Source organism: Cryptomeria japonica, chromosome 2, assembly GCF_030272615.1.
Source record: "Cryptomeria japonica chromosome 2, Sugi_1.0, whole genome shotgun sequence".
Taxonomy (NCBI): Eukaryota; Viridiplantae; Streptophyta; class Pinopsida; order Cupressales; family Cupressaceae; genus Cryptomeria; species Cryptomeria japonica.
Window position 1 is genome coordinate 603,716,215 of NC_081406.1, and position 20,630 is coordinate 603,736,844.

Genomic DNA, 20,630 nt, shown 5'->3' on the forward strand with positions numbered 1-20,630 from the left:
AACTTATGGTTTTGGCCTGCATAAGCTACATAGAGCAGAAAGGAACTAATCTGAATTCATTATTTTTTTTGCTGACCGAACCTAACAAGGAAATTTCTGCAATTATTTGACAAAAAGTAATTTTCAGTACCTCCTTGAGACAAGGAAAGTCTTTGCGAAAAGAATCAAATCCAGATATATCAGCTCCATTGAAGCTGAAAATTGACTACATCCAACATAAATAAATAAACTTTTACATCACTTCAATGTGTCCTAATATTTTCCAAGAAAAAAAAAATTACTCATAGCCTATAGGCAAAGAGAGATGTTAATATGAAGTGATCTAAAACTCAGCCACATCACAACTAATCCAAAAACATGTAGCTGAATATACCTGGTCATCATCTCCAACAACAGTAATGTGATTATGGGAAGAAAGCAACTTCAAGAAACAGTACTGCATGCTGCTTGTATCCTGAAACTCATCCACCAAAATGGCTGTCCATGATTTATGACATTCCTCCAATACTGTCCAGACAATAGAACATGACAGAATGTCACCATATAGGCAAGAAATTGTGACAACCAATAAACTATTCCCTTTAGAATGGTCAGTAACACTAAGATAAATGCTCTTTTAGTATCAACCACTTAAAACTCAAGTAATCAGGATCATGAATTATCACACGTTAATGAGGCATGAGTCCAAAGTAAGGATCAATCTAAATCAAGGTTGCCGGTCTTGATATAGGCTCGGGTTCAGATTCGAGAGTTCGGTTCACGGGTTTGGGCAAAATGTTTTTTGGGGTTGGCTTCGCTTTGGTTTTGTCCATACAAAAACATATTAAAATCAATATATACATATATGCAGCAGTAATTAAGTTCAAAATACACCACTACGCTAATAGACAAATAAAATAGCAAAATACACCACCATATTAATAGTCAAAACTAGATTGTAATGATATATATTAAAGTTTTAGTTCAAATAACATAGCAAAATACACCACCATATTAATGTTTTACTTCAAAAATAATAATGACAAGTGTCAACAATCAGCCATCACTGATCAAATATCATATGGGTCATCAAAAATATCATCATCCTCCATATGCTATGGTAAATTAGAAGAACCACAAATAGTGTCGCTAGCACTGGCACTAGCACTAGCATTGGCAATTGTACTAGCATTCACAGTCTCGTGATCAGCTCCAAGTGCAGCAAGGTGAGAAACTGAAGCATCCAACTTAGCATGCACTAGCTCAATATCCCACTGATTTATCTCCCCTTGTTTGTCGGAATTTTCTTTGTGTGAGAGGAGCCACAAGTTTGAATGCACAAACACCAAGTACTCTACCTTATTGGAGTGTAGTCTATTGCACTTTATTGAGTGGATGGAGTATATGATCCAATTCCTCTCAGAGGAAGATGAACTAGCAACCTATCAAGATTTTGAAATTAGAGAGTTAAGAATTATAAATAAAATTAAAATAAATAAAAAAACAGTAAACTTAAAAGCAAGATAAAAGATTTTTTTATAAAACTAAGAACTATCTTGCAATAAAATTCTGATGGCAACAGGATGTAGGTGCTGGTATGATTCTCCATGGAAGTACCACCAACTATGAGCATCAAACCCTATACTTGTCCCAAAGGGCATCAAGACCACGATCATTTGTGCTTGCAAAACTCATGAATTCAGCCCTCACTACAGCCTGCATGTCACAGTGAAAGAGTCTACAAAGTGTTGCCTTATACCCTTGAGCAACTTCAAGATCTCTATATGGGGCAACTCTTGTGCCAATAAGGAATTGTGGACTATAAGACTTGGGACTCAATGCAAAAGCAAGAAGATGCAATGGAGTGGTCATTTTGTTCCATCTTTCAACCATGATTTATTGTAGTTCTATGAAGAATGCTTCTTCAAGATCTTGCTCTTTTTCATTTATGATGACTTTCATCTTGTCAATCATTGAGTCGATGCCATCATATACCTCACCCAAACAAGGCCTATACATGTCAGTATAATGGATCATGTTCAATATAGGCTTGGTGAAGGTTAGGAGGTACTCAACACAATCCCACCAAATGTCATCTAATATCTTTTTTTAATGCTTGCTGCCCTTGTAGTGTTGTGTTACCTCAATATGCTCCAATTAGGGTTGTTTACCATGCTAGATAGTGCCTCACGAACCTTCACAAGTGATCTGGACAATATTGTGTTGAAGGCAAAATGAGTCTCACCAACCTATTTCAAAATCAAAATAATAAAAAATTTAAATTAACATTAAATTAAAAAGTTTACTAAACATATTTATTATTTAGCTTACCTTCAACAACTCCAATCATGAGAATTGTCTAAATATACCTGTTGACGTGTCTAAAGTCGCATCGCTGCAACTCTATCTGGCCAACACAGAATAAAATGTTCTTATTGAGTATCCTATCCTCTCTTGTATAAGGAAGCCCTAATGCTGCTTTTAGTTGATCAAAGAGGACAACCTCAAGGTTCCAAATGTCAGTTCTTGACTGCAGGATAACTCAACGGTCAATATGTTTTGCTAGGAGCACAAGGGGCCTTACATTTTGCAACAAGTTGGTCTGCTGCAATTCTCAGATTGAGGAATAAAAGAAAAAAAGAGAAGGGTTCAAGAGACCTAAGGACAACGATAAGAATGAATAGTGTAGCGGGTAGACATATTTCCATTAACAGATTCTTGTTTCGCCAGAGACATCCTCACAACTAGGCAAGAACAGTGCAATCTCCTAGGAATGAAGGATTTCAGACCGGAGACACTCATTCAGGCACCCAATTCTGGCGCAGCCTAAGACGAACACCTACAATTGAACTAAGCACAGTTTGGGTTCAGACTAACCATGCACGGTGACCTACAATCAGCAGGCCCCCAATGGTATGAACCTGAAATGCATCAAATACCCCTCCACATTTTGCCATTAAAATTGTGGAACTCTAATTCTAACTAGCTGAAAAAAACCATGCAAACAAAAGAAAACAAAGACAACAAACACCATATTTCAATGTTCATATATTTGCTTCAGCTGCCATTACAACAATTTCAGCAGCATTTCTATGCTGCTCCTAATTTGAAAATTGCAACTACTTCTAACTCTTAACAATCTAACTAGAATCTAACTATCTAACCCTTTACAAAAGAAAGGCCCCTGCCTTTTATAGAATTTACAAACTAAACCGACGGCCAGGATGGACTGCATCCAGAGGCCCTTATTTGCCCTCCAGAAGCTGGTAGCTTTAACCCATGCCAACTCAATTCTCAATTATCCACGCAACCACTATCCAATTACCTACCACTATTTGGCTTTAATTCGGTCAATTTGGTAGTTAGACACAACTGACCTGTTTCCCCTTTGTTTCAAAATGCCTTGAGTGGGACCCACGGGCATCTTTACATTAAACAATTTCAGTTCTTTAAAAACTGAACTGCTGGAATTAAATCCAGCGGCGTATCCTTCGAAGAATGCATATTTTGAACATTTTGTGTGTTCTTTGTCCTCAATCTCGTTGATGGACTTCAACTCTATGGTTCAGGTGGTGGCGTGCTTCTTTGTGCTTCGTCTTTATCTTTCTGAGGTGCGTTCTTCATTGGCAGCGCTTGGGGTTGTCGCTTTGATCCTGCGCTCCTCCATTTTTGCTTCAAGGCGTTGGTCACGATCAAGGCTCCTTGACGTTTCAAGCTTTCTCCTGGTTCTTCCCAACGACGTCGTTGACCTCCAAACAATCAATTGTGATCCGCATTAAACACTCTAAAAAATTCAATAGATCAATTTAACAAACACCAAATTATAAAGTGACGTTGGGCTTTGTTTTGATGCAGATGAAAGGTGTTCACTCTAAAACAACCCGATCATTTGAATTGAAATGCAAACTTGATCCCCAGGAACATTTTGCAAATTCCGCCATTTGGGACACATTACACGACTTTACTCCTCTATTTTAAACGCCTCCTTGCTTTAGAATGAAATTTGGGCTTTTGAATACAAACGAGAGAACTTTGTTATTTTCTCTTCTTTTCGGCATTTTGGACTATATTGCGAGCTTTCATTGCTTTTCGGCTTTTATCCTCTCTTTTGCCAGTTCGTGATTTTCTTATTTTTGTTATTTTCGTCTGAAGGCCGATTTTGGAGAGCTTTATCAAACTTGCATTTCGGCCTTAGAGGTTATATGTGCGACTTGTGAAGCATTTTGTAATGATTTCGACCTAAATGGGGGGTGTGCGATCTTTATCTGACTTAAGTTCTTTTTCGGCCATTTTCGGCTCATTGGTGAATTTTGTGAGAAACGTCCTTTAACCTTTGTTGGCTTAAATGTTCATCTTTGAAAACTCAGGCTTTTGACACCTTTTGCGCAATTTTGAAATATCTTAAAACACCTTCATTTGAAATTCAGGCTACTTGGGAGGTTTGCGCAACTAGCTTCTTTTTGGAATTTTTGGCTTTGAGGATTGATTTGGCGAATTTTGGCCCTTTGAAGCCTTTTGCGAGTTTTAGCTGTTTGCCAATTTCGGCCCAAAAGCCCGAAATGTGTGACTTAGAGGTATTCGGCCTAAATGGACATTTATGTGCGATTTTTACTTTTATATGATTTTCGGCTAAATGACCCTCTCTTGTGATTTTAGGCTTGACTCTAGTTTTGGGGGTTTGTTTCGGGTTCGCAAGGCATTTGCAGAGGCATCCACTCCAATTTTTACTTTTCCCTATGACCTCGTGCTTCCTAATGAAATCACGCGATTCGTATTTTAGAACATTTTTGGCCCTGAAAGCTCCCTTTTGCGAGATTAACTGTTTTTTAGCCAAACAACTCCTTCTGCACGATTTCGAGTTTGAAGCTTTATTTCGGCTCTTAGATGGTGTTTTGCGAGATTCGAATTGCACTTCGGGCTTAGAGGTCGATTTTGGCCTTAGAACTTTTATTGTTTTGATTTTCAGCCTTATGAGTCAATTTGAGAGCCCCTCTTCATATTTCGGCCGCTTGAGCCGATTTGAGAGCTCTTGAACTTCGCATTTAGGTATTTTGAGCCGATTTGAGAGCTCTTGAACTTCGCATTTAGGTATTTTAGGCCGATTTTGGGAGCCTTAGTTGTTTCGAGGGCCTGAGAGGCACAATTTTAAACTCTTTAAGATCTCTCAAGCAAATGAGCCAATTTGCGTGATTTAGACTCTTTATCATTTTCGGCCAAATGAAGATTTCACGTGAACTTGAGATTTCATTTGGACTTTACGATTTTCGGCTCACTTCGCGCAAGTCAGACTCTTTATGATTTTTGGCCTTAATAGTTGAATTGCGCAATTTTGAAGCTTAATGAGATTTTCGAGTGTTCAGACCCATTGCAAAGTCGGGATTTAGATCGGCGAATGTAGGGAAAATCGCAATTTTCCCCTTTGCGTTTTGACGCCTTAATGATTTTGTGCATGGTCACTCTGCAAGGGGACCTTATCAGCATTTCTTTGGCATTCGCATGATTTGAAGGGTTTATTTGGGCATCATTGCTCTTTCTTTGGCGCTTGGAGGCCATTTGCAAAGTCGGGATACTGAATGGTGAATGCAGACGCGACCTCTATCCTGGCCCCCCTAACTCTATCGGCCAAACTAAACTCAAACACAGGGGGTCCCTTGTCCATGACAAGGATGTGTGGGCAAAATGCACAACAATACCTTGTGACATGGTTGTTGGTGATGAACATTTTTGGATCTCATCGACATTAGCATACAACTGTTTGAGCCATTCAACCTTGTTGCCAATCTTTTGCAGCATTAGGTTGAGTGAGTGGACAGCAAAAGGTGTCCAAAAAATGTGTGGATAGCGCTCCTCAACCAATAACCCAACAACCCCACATTTTCAGCATTGTCTATCACAATTTAAACAACATTTTAAGGGCCAACTTCCTCAATGGCTTGGCAAAGAATGTTAGCAAAAAATGCACCGTCCTTCACCTTCCCTACACAATCCATTGCTTTCAAAAACATTGCCCTTTTAGGGGACACTACAATAACATTGATCAATGGGTGAGTTTTTGCATCTTTCCATCCACCCAATACAATGGGCACCCTTGTTTCAACCCATGAATCCTTGATGGCCTTTAAGGAATCTGTAATGTCCCTACTTTGAAATCTAATTTAATAATAAATAATAATAAAATTAAAATACAAAAGAATAAATAAAAAAAATAAAATTAAAATATAAAAGATATCATTAAATGTAATTAAAATTTGATTAAAGTTAATGAAAGGTCAAAAGGCATGAAATGATAAGTTGTGACTTCCTCAAACATGAGATATAAAAGGGAGAAGAGAAACTCATTTGAGGGGGGGAAAATTTGAAAAATGAGAAGTGCGGATCTGATTTAAATGAGAAGTGCAGATCTAATTATGAAAGGTTATGTCCCTTTCAAAGGGCAGAAATAATGAAGAGTTGCACTCTTTCAAAAGGTGCTAATGGTAAAAGGGTGTGTCTCTTGCCAAAGGGCATGCATGATGAAGAGGTGTAACCTCTCCCTCACATTGAGAGATATAAAGGAAAGGAATCAAAGCATCCAATAACATCAAAATGGATTGATAAGATCAGAACTGTTATTAAGTTACAAGCAGTCACATCTTTGTTCTTGGTGGTATGCATGGGGATCAGTTGAGTATGTATGCTTAATATATGAAACCTGATAATGTTATTATGCAGAATTAATAGTAATATTAATATGGACTGCAATATGTATGACAGTCCTACTTAATTTCATATATATTCATAATACATAAGAAATTAGTATCCTTATAGTCTAAATCATGTTATTACTGTCAGTATTTAAGAAGATGGGAATGAGATGTTCCAAAGAGGGGCAGTCTAAATCCAAGCAATAGGTTAAGTCCCAAGATAGGGTGGGGATCGGCGAACCATAAGCCTTGAGGGTATAGACCCAAGATAGGTAAGGGCTTGGATTTGTAAACTTTGAGGGAACCTGTTGTATTTGGTCTCTAAGCGCTTTGGTAACATACATAGACCCTTCTCCCTTAAAACTGAAGTAGTGGCAGGGTCTAATATCTGTATTAAAAACTATGAATAGTGAAATTAATCATTAATGAGGAAAATAAATAAGAACTTGTTAATAACTAATTGAAGAATATCAATCAATTTTAGCATATTGAAATAGATCAAGTAGGGGACATTACAGAATCCTCTACATGTTTCACCTCTCTATCCAATAAGGTAGTACACACCTTCTCATAACTTGTGCCCTTGAACCCTTTGGAGCCTCATTAATTGATCTCACCATTTTTGTCAATAAGGTGAGTGAACCACATTAAATGCAATCGATTAGCATAGATACATCTAGCTACGTCTTGCTCAACCATAGTTAAAAAACTCGGACTCGCCAATGACTCGGCAAGCCAAAAAAATTCAAAAAACTCGGGGGAAAACTCGGCAATGACTCGGCAACTTTATCGAACATTTTAAAATACATTTTCTTAAAATATTCTTCCAAAACACACATTTATATAAAACCAATGTCTTTAATTTTTTTTTAATTATATTGGAATAAGCATATATTGATAGAATACTATTTAAATCATAATTATATTTTTTTCCATATATTTTTAAAAATAAATTAATAATTATTAAGTCTAATATTTATACTTTATAGTTTATAGTTATTTTTATTTTTATTTTTAAAATAAAACCAATGATCAATTAATTTAATCTTTTAGTATGGCATCGATCAAAGCATACAGGAAATTCAAAATATTATAAAAGCAAAGCCAAACAAATATTTTTGTAAGCCAAATCATAGGCTACTGCCAGATCTTTGGTATCAAGAAATCCATTAAAACCTTGATTTCGTGCTATACAAGTCGGGATTGCTTGCCTGACATCATGCCCTTTTCGTGTCAAAAATATATCCTCTTGTCGCAGCTTGGAAACACACGAAATTGCATTTGAAATTTAGGTTTTTGAAAATTAAATTTTCTTTTTTATTTTAGTGGCGATTTATTGCAATTTTTGCGATTTATTAGGGTTAAACTCACTGTGCTTTTTTGAAATACTCGTTCCCGAGTTTTTACGCGAATGACTCACGGCCAACTATGGCTCGTAAGTACTCACGAGTCTGTAAAACACACTGAGTTTTTCAACCTTGTGCTCAACAACCTCTCTACCCTCACTATGAAATGTAGTTTCCAACGATCCATTTTCTCTCTTATTGGCCACAAGTTCTTGAGGTACAAACAAGAATGGATGGCCCTCTATAGGTTCAAGACTGAAAGGTGATGGAGAGTCCTCTGATCCTTTCTTAGTCTTTAGAAAAGGATGACCACCTATAGCTAGTTTCCCTGCAACTTGGCCTTCTTTTGCTTTCTCTTCAATATATGTCAGTACTTGTTCCTCTTCAAAAAGGCCTTTACCTTTTGACTTGCCTGGACAAAATTTCAAGCCAATAATTGTTCCTCTACAAGAAGGCCTTTACTTTTTGACTTATTTGCCCCCTTGAGATGTCTCCCCATGAGAAAGAATAAAATATTTTCCCAAGTCCCAAGGTTTTGAAACTATACCTCCTTGATTTTTTAGCAAGTGGCCACCATTGTCGACAAAAGACTTAGACGGAGCTCCACCATCGCTATTACTCTTGGATTTAAAACCAACTACAATTGATCAACATTTATCTTTTTTTATAGGTTGGTTATCAATAGTTGGTCAAGTGGTGAGTTTGTTATGGGGAGTAACCAAAGGACACTCTTGGATCTTGTGATCAAAAAATTGACAGCAATAACAAGTATTTGACATCTTCATATAGAGTACACATTAAGTGCCATATTTGGCCAATCTATGTGTCAAATGTGTCCTTTAGATCATTGGGGAGATCATCATCAACACGATCCTCTTTTGGGGTCGAGCCATTTAGGATTTTTCAAGTTCAGCACAAATAACATTGCCTAGGGAAGAGGCTATCTTGGTGAAGAAATTCCAACAGAACAAAGGAAACTCAAGAAAATCCACCCAAACAAGAACACACAAGGTTTTCTTGTTTAAAACAATGAAATTTTTAGTCCAATTTGTAAAGACCAACAAAGATGCATAAGAATACCAAGGACCATTCTTGACATAACCTTTGTACAGCTAGCTTAAAAAATCAAAAAAAGAAAAAACACCCTTGGTAAGGTTTTGTACACCATCGATGCAAATCCCATGCAAGACCCAATCGTTGACCACCAGTGAGTCTTTGAGCATGTTTTTGGGGGTACCCTTCTTACAAAATACCCTATCCAATTAAAATTTTCACACCAACAATATGCACCATCAAACTTTGGAATGCGAAGAACCATTTATGAAAGTGTTTCAATGGATGTACTTCGTGGAACACCTTGGGTACAAACTTTTTGGGATTCTTAATAGGGGGAGCCATTGCCATACACCATCAAACCTTCAACACTAGTAGCAATTGTACAGTTATAGAAGGTTAAGGCCATTTATAATGAGCAGACAATGCTTGTAGGCATGGTAATCTAGAAGACATTGGAATAAATGTAGAAAAGCAATGTCAAATCGTATCTTACAATGAAGCAATATGACATCAAGTAGATGCAAACTAGCGCCAATAAAGCCAAGACCAAAATCCTACTAGAGCTCAACCTTCAAAGATCTTAGTTTTAAAAAAATTAGGTTTTTGATTTTAGATTATATATTTTGGGCTCGCTTTGATTGCAAGCAAACTATTTATCATGTAGACATTTCAATTTGCTTTCTGTTTTTCTTGAATAAATCAAATGCAAAAAAAAGACATAAATAAGAAACTTTATGCCTACTTGCTCCTAAGATTATTGTTCAAAGTTGTCTTTGTGTAATCCTATACTAGGTAAATTGTATAACTCGGGTGAACATTGCAAGATTTGTATTGTTGTTTTCAATAAAGTATGTAGTTGTAACTTTCTTTGCAATTCATTTCATTCAATATGCTGATATGTATGTGTTATTCTAATTCGATTTCTTGTTTTGACTAATCTTCTTCTAGTCTTTGCTTTTAGCTAGAAAAGGTGAATTTTCACTTTCCATGGATTAGATTTTCCATATCACACATGAAATAAAATATTTTTTCTTGTACGGAAGTGTTGAAAGCCTTGTCCCTTTACCAAATACCAACACAATGGGTTTTACTATAAGTATAAGTTTGTTTGTATTGCGTACTCCAATAAACCCCAATAGTTCTAGGGTTTATTTTCAGTTTTATTTACAAGGAAGTTTCCCCTACAAATTTGAAGAAAGCTACACACCTATATGTTCTTCTATATTGTGCTGTTCTAAAAGTGGCAAATTAAAATGCCACAACAATTATTAAAAACCATGGAGGAAGTATGTAGCAATCATTGAATGAAAAAGAGTGATGTAGAATTAAGGGGATCACAAGTAAGGTAAAAAAGATAGAGAAGAGTAAATGTAAGGATAGAAAAGTAAAATGTATAAAAAGATGCCATAGTGGGTAAGAAATTGATCACTTAGGAGCGATTGAACAAACTAGGGAAAAGGGTTGACCATAAGAATTTTGGAAAAAGGAAAAACAATACAAACTTTAAGTAGGAAAATTTAGCAATTCTCTTAAACGCAAAGTCACTGTCCTGTGAATGTGGAGAAAATATATCTTGTCTTGAAGGATAAAGGCCCAGTTGGATTTAGTTTGGCAACCAGTATGAAGAGCAACAAACTTTATAATTTCAGCAAATTTTAGTTTTTTAAGCTTATTTTTATTATTTTTTTATTTTTTTATATTTTTTAAAATTCAAATATTAAGTTTATATCTTACTTTAATAGTCATTTCCCACTTTTCACAAAACTCCAGAACCGTTTTTCCATCCCTGAAACCCCTTTCCACTGTCATCCATCACTGTCCCCAAAACTCAGACAGACACTGCTAAATTGTTTCCTTCAAACTATTATTCTGATTTCATTCAAAAGAAAAAAAACACCTTGGTGTTAAAAAAAAATATAATTTTTTTATTAATGATACCAAAAAATCATTAGTCCTTGTAAGTTATGTCAAACGGATTTATTTCAACTATACACTTCAAAACAGCATAAAATGCTTATATTTATAACTCAACAATCACAACAAACGTTATGAACAATCTACCTTCTTTGTGATTAGTAAGAAGTTTCACTGCACCACTGATGAAATCATGGTAATCTAGAGCATTACAAGCTGTCAATGTAGCATTGTAATGTCTGAGAATAGAAGCCTGCTTCAAGCAAATTGCAATTAAAATAAGATCATTACGAAATATTTTGTAGTCTAATTCAAGAAAATCTGAAAATTATAAAATATAAAGCGAACTTTAAGAAAACTTACCCCAGTTTTGTCACCCATCCTCTCATAGTCTTCGGGATTTCTACCAGCAGCTTTGGCCTTATAAAGCACAAAATGCCGTAGATTAGGATTTTAAAGGCTTGGAATTAATTGCATGACATAGAATGTTCAATTTATATAAACTACTAAACTCACATGATATAGTATATCAACAAAATCAAATTTGAAAATATTCAAATAAATTTGACTTATTGCTTAGATGAATTAAAAACATGATAAACCACACTACCCAGCTAAGACACATCTGAAGCCTAAAAACTCAATTTCTAACAAATATCATTAATACACCAGTATCAGCAAATCTTACTTTCTATAATATCAATGAATTTTAGCATGAGACACACCATAGATTAGAATACTGGCATCATCTTCAGAGCTAAAAACACAGCTAATGTTTGACCATAATTTAAGTTAAAATATGGACATCATAAACATGTAACTTGTTAGTGTTACTTTTTCTGTGTAACAGCTGAAAATTAATAATTCCATAGTTTTGGGACTTACATTAACACTAAATTTTAATAAATAATAATATAAAATAATAAATAAACCTGAACCAGCTATAAATGATATTGTAATGGCAAAATTTCCATATCCAAGCCATTTACAATTTAGTTTAGTGCCTACTTTGAGGGGAGTGCTTTGATACATAGACATATTGACCAATGGCATAATGTTGTGCAAAGTTGGATCCATTACCCTATGTTATCCACCTACCCATAACACAAATTCAGATGCAATTACACTCATCCCGATACACATATTCACACACCCTTATACATTTGCCCCATCCACTTGTTTATTACACCTATGTTTACACTCATCTCCATGCACATGTTATCAGCCATGATTTAACCCATTTCATGTTTTGGGATTAGTTCACGATTACAAAACGCTGTTCTCATAATCATGAACTCGGCCTGCCCTAATTTAAGAATATTGATTCAAAATTGACCACTTCTCCACCTTAACCCTTCCCATCTAGGGCTGACAAAATACAAATTTGCACAGTGTTGCTATGTCCTTATATTTAAAGGCATCCAATACATTCATTTAGTCTTCCAAGATCATTTCCTACTCTCAAGCAATATTTACATAATATTCAAATTTACGCACCTCAATCGGTGCACTAAAAGGAATATTGTTTTGCATAAACATTCACATAAGCATTTACCGAGGATTGTTGTTTTCAATTATTTGTATATATTTCCAAGGATTGACGTAAACTCCTTCCTTTTTGTTTGGAATTTGAGCCTTTATTGCCTATTCTTGTGAAACCCATATTGTTGGATGGACTCCTAATTTTAAATTATGGCTTCTTATTGTCTTCTATCCTTGGCATCTGTTCTAGCTTCAATTACTAAAAATAACATGTACACAATTTGTGACGTGTCATTCATTTTCTTGATTGGCTTTCAAATTCATAGAGGAAAAACTTGGACTCAATACATACTTAACAATCAAAATTTTGATTTAGACTCGAGACCTAACAAAATATCAACAAAACTTGGTAAAAAAAACATAAATACACATAAAAATATATATTGAATTTTTTGAACACATAAGTCTACTATGATCATCAATTTGTCATAATTATAAGATTACATAAGTCATATGACCCTCAAACCAATAAATTATGCCTTCGTTTCAACACTTCAAGAGAGTTTTCAAAGATTTGTTGAGTTTTCTACTAGACTTTGCTGAAACTTGACAATAAATCTACAAAGACTCGGCACAGTTTCATCTTGGACTCACAAGTTGTGCCAAGTCTAGGTGATTCCACGAGTTTTCTAACAAAGTGACATTCTATAGCACAAGTAGGGTCGCTTTGGAAGCATTATATCACATGTCTTTTTCTTTATTTAGAGATCTGGTCATTACTTTCCCTTCTCTATTGGTTACTCTTACTTCATTTCATGATATCTTATGTTCCATACTTCTTCTATGGATATTGATGGTAGTGAGCTTGATTCAAATTGCAATTTACCTTTGAGAACCTCTCGTTCAAATGATCCACTTCACGCTCATACCTTCCATTACTAAATATGACACACCATATGATGAAGGTACATCTCATGCCATAATTGAAACTTATAATACTTTTCTACATGTCATCGTGATTTTATCCCTATAGAGCCATGTTCTTTGAATATATTATTTTCTTTTATACATAATGGTGTATTTTATTATGATATTCTTCCACATCTCATGAAACCCCTATGAATATTCATTATAACTTTTCACATACAAAGTCAGCCCATGTTAAGGCCAAACATTGATAATATTTCATTAGCCTCTTGCATAGACGCTTTCCTATATTGAATAATGATACTATGAGCGTTAGTGAGGATTTATTACATGATGACTATGATGGGTCTACAAATACCTCTTTGCATGAGACATCATTTCTACTAACTAATTATGAACATATATATGATGACATTTTTAATTACCAATGAGTTTAGATTATACTCAAATGGTAAAGCTTTGCAATGGTGTGATGGGTCTTGTTTATTTTACACTTCCATTACAAATTTGGCTTATGCTTTCATTGACTATTTCTCTAGCCCTTGTTGAGATAAGGATAATATGTAATTAGGGATGTCCTATCATGATTTATATTTTAATCCTTGTTCTCCTACTATGCATGTCTTGTACATAAATTAAATCTACTTCCCATCATACCCATGGATATCATGAGCAAAGAGGCATTACATTCCAACATAAAGTTCAAGAATCTATAGAGAAGGGAAGTTAAACATTAAGTATACTCATAAGATGAATCATGTCAAAACAAATCAGGTATGTCAAGAAGTTATTCTTGTTCACGATAACAGAACCTATATTGGGATTACACAAAACTTAAAAGAGATACCACCTAATATGTGAGACAAATACATTATTTAGATATATTTGTCATTGCTCACCATATTTTGTAATTTTACTTCCCTCTTCTTCGCATTATGTTTGTGTGCTCATATTCCTAGTTAGCATGTGGATGGCTCAAAGATACCTTTAGTGGTGCATGTTGACACAAGCAACTTCAAACATGTGTTGTGTTCTTCATGTCAATTCTTCCTTGTGCTTTGTATCCTTTTCTATTTGGGTACTCCTCTGTAATGTGTTCTCTTCATTGCATCCAATTTAGCTGTCATGTCTCTTAACATCTCTACAAGTGTTGTGTCCCCAACTCGTGGAATGCCTCTTCCTTATTAGAATAATTAATTCTTTTTACTTAAGTAGCTTTTCTTCTATTAATGGTCATTTCATTCATCATTTAATTCTTTTAGTTTGTTTAATTAACTTTAACTACTAATTCTTTTATTAGAAGACAGACTTAGCTTTTTAGTTATTTCACCTTTTAGCTTTTTAGTTTCACTTAAACGGTTTGTTCCTTTTTTAGAACACCGTCTTGTAAACATCTATATATACGTTGCATATTCGTAAATATAATCATCCAATTACTTTTCATGGTATCAGAGCGGGTCGATGGGATTTTTTAGGATTTGGAAAATTCTTTAATAAAAAAAATTTGTAAGCCTCTACCTGGAATTTATTTCCAAAAAAAAATTGTTTCGTTTTTTTTATAAAAAAAATTCGAGGGTTTTTTTTGGCTTGTTTTTTAAGAATCTTTTGAACAAAAATCAAGGGATTTGACAGCAAAATCGCAAGCGTCACTCTTTGATTTTTGAGGGCATATTTCTGTGGGTTGTGTCTGATCGTGGATTTTTCTTTGCTCCTACGTTGTTTCTCTCTGCTGATTTTTTCACGTCAGACCATTTGAAGCCTGCATCAGGAAGGTCATGGGTGTTGTGTGTGCCGCACTTTTTTAATGACTGCATCTCTATCTTTCTTGCAGCAGTTCTGAAGATCGGCTTTGTGCGTTTCCACACGATCTCGCACTTGTTTGTTTACCCACACAAAGGTCTTACATCGTGTTGTGTGTGGGTGCGATTTTCTCTTTCACAACAGTGTGCGTCCGACCCATGTCGGGACTATTTCCTGCACATGAGGCTTGCATCAGGATCTTTTTTTTCTCCGTGCAATTTTTCCAGGCAACGTTTTTATTCCCGCATTTGGCTTTTTCTTGGCCTACGCATGACAAGTTTTTTTTGGTTCATGTTTTTTCAAAATTTCTTCTATGCGTTGGGATATTCTGGTCTATTTCTTGGCTCAGCTGAGGTTTTGTAGAAAATGTTTTTTATATAATTTTTTTTTATCTATTTGTTGGGTATTATAATTTTTGTCCCTTAAAAATGGTTTTATTAATTTTTTCCACAAAAAATATTTTTCTAGGTTTTATGGTTTTTTTACCTTAAAAAAATCATGGCAAGGTTTTCACAATTTTTCTTTCCTCAAAAATTGTTTGTTGGGTTTTAATAATTTTTTCCTTAAAAATTATTTCTGGGGTTTACAAATTTTTTCCCTTAAAAAATTATTCTAGATTTTCATGACTTTTCCCTCAAAAATTGTTTGTAGGTTTTCACGATTTTTGTCTAAGGGTTTTCACGAGTTTTTCTTGAAAAATTGTCTAAGGGTTTTCAGGATTTTTTCTTGAAAAATTGTCCATTGGTTTTTTCAATTTTTTCCTCAAAAATCATCTCTAATTCGTGAAGTTTGTGTGGGATTTTGGTTATCTGGGTTTCACCTTTTTTCCACAAAAACAATGATTTGTAACCTCAAATTTATGGGTTTGTCAATTTTGTTCTCAAAAATTGTGAATTCTCTTTTGGAGGGTTCTTGTTTTAGGGTTTGACGGTTTTTTCCACAAAAGTCATGCTTTATTGCAATCTATTTTGGGTCGCACCTGGAGTTGCTAGGGCGAACATTTGTAGTCATAGTATCTTGCAGTTTGTTTTAAAGTTGCTGAAGCAAACAGTGCTCAGTACTCTTCTGCAAAAGTTTTTGTGGTTTTTGCTAAAATCGTGAATGTTCCTCTTTGGAGAGTTTGTCGATTTTTCCTCAAAATCGTGGTCTCAGGTTTTTTCGTTTCTGAAATTCGCATATGACGGTTCTATAATTCACATGTGAGGGTTACATCAGTCTAACGGAATCAGCTATTCCTGGTCATTAACACTTATTAGATCTTGGGAGGCTCCCCACAGCAGTAAAGTGTGCTTGTGTTTGTGATCAAAAGACCTGCAGTGTCTTTCGTAGGGTATTTAGTTGATACAATGACCATTAAGGGAGGGTATTAGAATAATTAATTCTTTTTAGTTAGTTACCTTTTGTTCTATTAATAGTCATTTAGTTTGTCATTTAATTCTTTCAGTTTGTTTAATTAAGTTTAACTACTACTTCTTTTATTAGAAGACAGAGTTAGCTTTTTAGTTTTTTTGCTTTTTAGCTTTTTAGTTTTTTTGCTTTTTAGCTTTTTAGTTTCACTTAAACGATTTGTTCTTTTTTTAGAACATTGTCTTGTAAACCTGTATATATGTGTATATTCATAAATATAATCATCCAATTATTTTTCCTTCCTCTGTGCCATGTTTGTAGATCCTTTGCAGTTACAAGTTCTTCTTCCTCACTCCTCCTCCAAGAATCTCCTTAAGGTCCCTTTCTTAGCACTTCCACAATCTCAAAGAACCTCACTCTAATACCACTTGGTGTGGCTCCATATCCAAGGGCTCTTTCATGCTACTGAATCAGGCAACAAAATGAAACTTACAAACAACAATTTTGAATATCTTTTAATGACTTGCAGCTAAAACATTACAGTATTACAGCAGGAGTATTAGATTTTCATTACATAGTAGTTCAGCAAAAAACATGGGTTTTTGCATGCCTTGGCAATAAACCTTACAGTCATATATATTTGAACAAAACAGTTTCCTTAGCATTCACCTAGAAATCCACTTCAATCTGCAAACACTCATTAACTTCTCTCTAATTTATTCTTGCAAAAGAAGTCTATCAAAAACTAGCTCTAAAAGAGCTCAAGATCCTTATTCATAGCTTACAAATATAGTACTGGTAGTGATAGGACACTGTGTAGGCGGTTAAAACTATCACCTTTTTGTTTCTAGCAAAAATTTGTACTCTAGCAATAGTTGCAAAAATTCAAGGGGTACAAGGATATATCCTGGTCGCTTGAAAGTTCCACAATTTCTTCATATTGAGGGAAAATAAACCTATTGTAGAAATTTAGGGGGTCATGTGGATAATATCCACATTGCATGAGAAGTTTCACAATAGCAGGTCATTTCAAGGAAACCGCGGAGATACAGAATCCACATGTTGCAAAGATTTGGGTATATATGGATAATATCCACATCGCATGAAAACTTCTGCAACAGCAAAATATCCTAAAGCATAGGAAAGTTCCACAATTACATAAGTTTCATAGTTTTGCTCGAAGCTTCCTCAAATGTAAAACATGACATCCTAGACACTAGGAAAATCCTGCAATGACAACTTCAAAAATTTAGCTGAATCTTCCTCAAATTTGAAACGTGACATTCCAAATACTAGGAAAATTCCACAATGGCATAACTTCCACAATTTTAGTCAAATCTTCCTCAAATTCAAAATGTGAGCACACAATTGGCCTTTTAACAAGGTGAAACAATCACTTGGCCATGAATCATCCACCAATCTTCAAAAATCGCATCATCTATTCTTGCATGCAAACAAAATAAGAAAAACAACAGCAAAGAAAATATAAATATTTTTGGGTGATGCAAGATTGCTCATGGACCCAAATGCTCTTCCATCAATACACAAAATAGACTTATATAATGCACTACAAGCATAAAAAATGAATTTAGAGAACATATATGTCTATTTTAATCATAGTAGCATTGCTCGGAATTAAGGTTGACTCAACAACCAGAAGTATAAATGGAATTCAATAATTCAAGATCAAATTACAAAAAAAAATCATGGAAGTAAAATACAATGCAATGATCACCCACTACTCATGAAACATGGGTCAATGAGTTTGACTCAAAAACTATACAGTTGAACCCTGATAGCAATATCATAGTTTGACTTGCTGTGGAAAATACCTACTGCTTATCAGTTATATAGAAATTTCAATATTGAGAGTGATTAACCTAGTTCAGATTTTATTTAAAAACAGACTAAATTTATTCTTGTCATTGGAGTGTGACTGGATGAGTTTTGCCACTCTCGCCAAAGAGAGAGTATCACCAAAAAAAGGAGTATAGCCATTCAAGGACAACATGGGTAAAAATTCTGCATACACAAGCACATAGTGTCATTATTCGAGTTTGCATACTAAATTGTAAAAGGATAAATAATAATATTCCATTTTTACTTATTTATCAAAATTAAAATCAATATTATTATTAAATAGTTTTATATTTTAAAATTAAAAGTATTATCAATAAATAAATAAACAATTAATATTATTATTAAATAATATTAAATATTTAGTAAGGGTATTTAAAAAAACCAAAGAGAGATAATTAAAGCTTAAAAAAAAGGGAAATAAAATATTATTATTAACACTATCTTTAGAAGGTACACTTAGTACCTTATATTACTTAAAAAGGCACAAAATGTTTTTTAAAGAAAATGAAAAAACAATAAGAAAAAGTGAAATTATGAAGGTGGGGCAGCGATTATGTAAAAGTAATATTTTTCATTGAAAAAGCCTTAAGTACTAAAGGCTCTTGATTGCCATTTGTCAAACAAAAAGTAAATTAAAAAAATATAACAGCAACAGTAAACTTTGGAAAAGCCTCATTTTCCACATAGAAAAGGGAAGAGGGGGCTACTTGGTAGTAAAAAAGAAGAAAAGGAAAATAAAATTTGTTCTGATGATGCTCTCTCACTCTCTTCCGTTTCAAATTATAGAGAAGGGACGGGTGAGGTTCGGTTTACAATGTTATGTTTAACTGATGTTTTACTGATTTAAAGAGTAGAAGATTCTAATTTTTTGCTTAATGTTCTCCATTACCGTATTATAGCTCTAATTTGGTATTATGCTATCCATTTGATTTTTAGGAGTAATACAAATGCATATTTATGGATAAAAAAGTAACATCATGTAATACTCCTATTGTATAAATGAATGACTGCTGGTATATTTTATTTATATGTTTTGTGGTTACGAATTTGATTTGATGCAACAGCAATGCCTTACATGAGATACAGCCCTATACAAAATCTAGAGAAAATTCAAAGATAACTTGCATGTGCCATGTAGAATGATCCCTGTTCCATTCCAATAACAAAGACTCAATGAATCATTAAAAAAGTTTTTAATCATACATGATCTAGAAATTACCCTCCACTCAGCTATATCCCAATGTGATCTAGAACATTGGGCAGTAAGATCATTCCCAAAAGAAAATGACCTACTTTATACCTCCACTAACCCCTTCCTCACTCTAGGCATACAACTTTCCTTAGCACCTCTAAATTTCCAAAATAGGTGTGGAGCAACCCTCAGAACAAAAAATAAACACTTCCAATTTTCAGTTCCAGATATCCTTCAGATTCAAAAAGCTTAATTTCTTGAGCACAAAACAGGCAATCAGTCATGAAAATTTTCATGACTTGGCTATAACTCACCTGGGTAACAAATTGTTGCCACTTTTTTGACTTGTGTTTCATTGATTCTAGATTTCTTTTCACATCAATGCACATTCCTTGGTTAATACTCTCTGTAACTTGGTTTGTTTGATCCTCAATTGTAAATAATCGGACAGCCTCAATAACTGCATTTCTTTGTTGGCTGTGACCATATATCAGGAAATCAGATGTACGTCCAAGCCTGTTGCAATTGTAAACACATGTGAGAGAAATAAAATCTGCATATAAATAAGAAAAGAATTTAACACTTAGCTTTATGAGCCAAATCTTGAGCTTACTGCAAATTTATAAATAAAAATATTCTCATTTGAACTAACTCATGTAAAGTATGTGTTAATTCCCAGTAACAACCAATGACATGTTAATGAGATTGCACTTCAGATAGAAAGATAACCAAATCAACAGAGAGCACAAGAACCACAAGTATAAAACTGAAGTAACATAATGAAAACAAAAAATAAGAGAATTTATAAAGCAAACAAGATTTATAAACCAATAACATACAAAGAAAAGAAGCTATAGAACAAAACAGCGAAGACCTGTAAAGTCATTGCCGTCTGCTTCTAGCACCCAATGTCAAATGAAATCAACTAATACAAACACCTAGAAAAACTTCTTTTCTTTTTCCCATCCTAGTTATGGTTGATAGCATCTATACTCTAAAAAGGGAGGTGATCAACCATGCATGAGATTATTACTTAAAAACTTA

At 34.4% G+C, this 20,630-nt stretch overlaps 1 protein-coding gene across 5 annotated transcripts in view; it reads right to left on the reverse strand.

The window, feature by feature from the left end:
* The window catches only part of LOC131062991 (ATP-dependent DNA helicase SRS2-like protein At4g25120), a 224,596-nt gene that overhangs the window by 144,263 nt on the left and 59,703 nt on the right, over positions 1-20,630 (reverse strand). For all 5 annotated transcript variants that reach the window (XR_009111007.2, XM_057996740.2, XM_057996739.2 and 2 more), the window contains exons 6-10: positions 19,901-20,102; positions 11,342-11,398; positions 11,126-11,231; positions 374-507; positions 131-205 (exon numbers count right to left, since the gene is read on the reverse strand). Coding sequence is in view for 4 of the 5 variants with exons in the window: in XM_057996740.2 (XP_057852723.2) it covers positions 131-205; positions 374-507; positions 11,126-11,231; positions 11,342-11,398; positions 19,901-20,102 (574 nt within the window). In the remaining variant the exon portion in view is untranslated. The remainder of the gene's footprint in view (positions 1-130; positions 206-373; positions 508-11,125; positions 11,232-11,341; positions 11,399-19,900; positions 20,103-20,630) is intronic.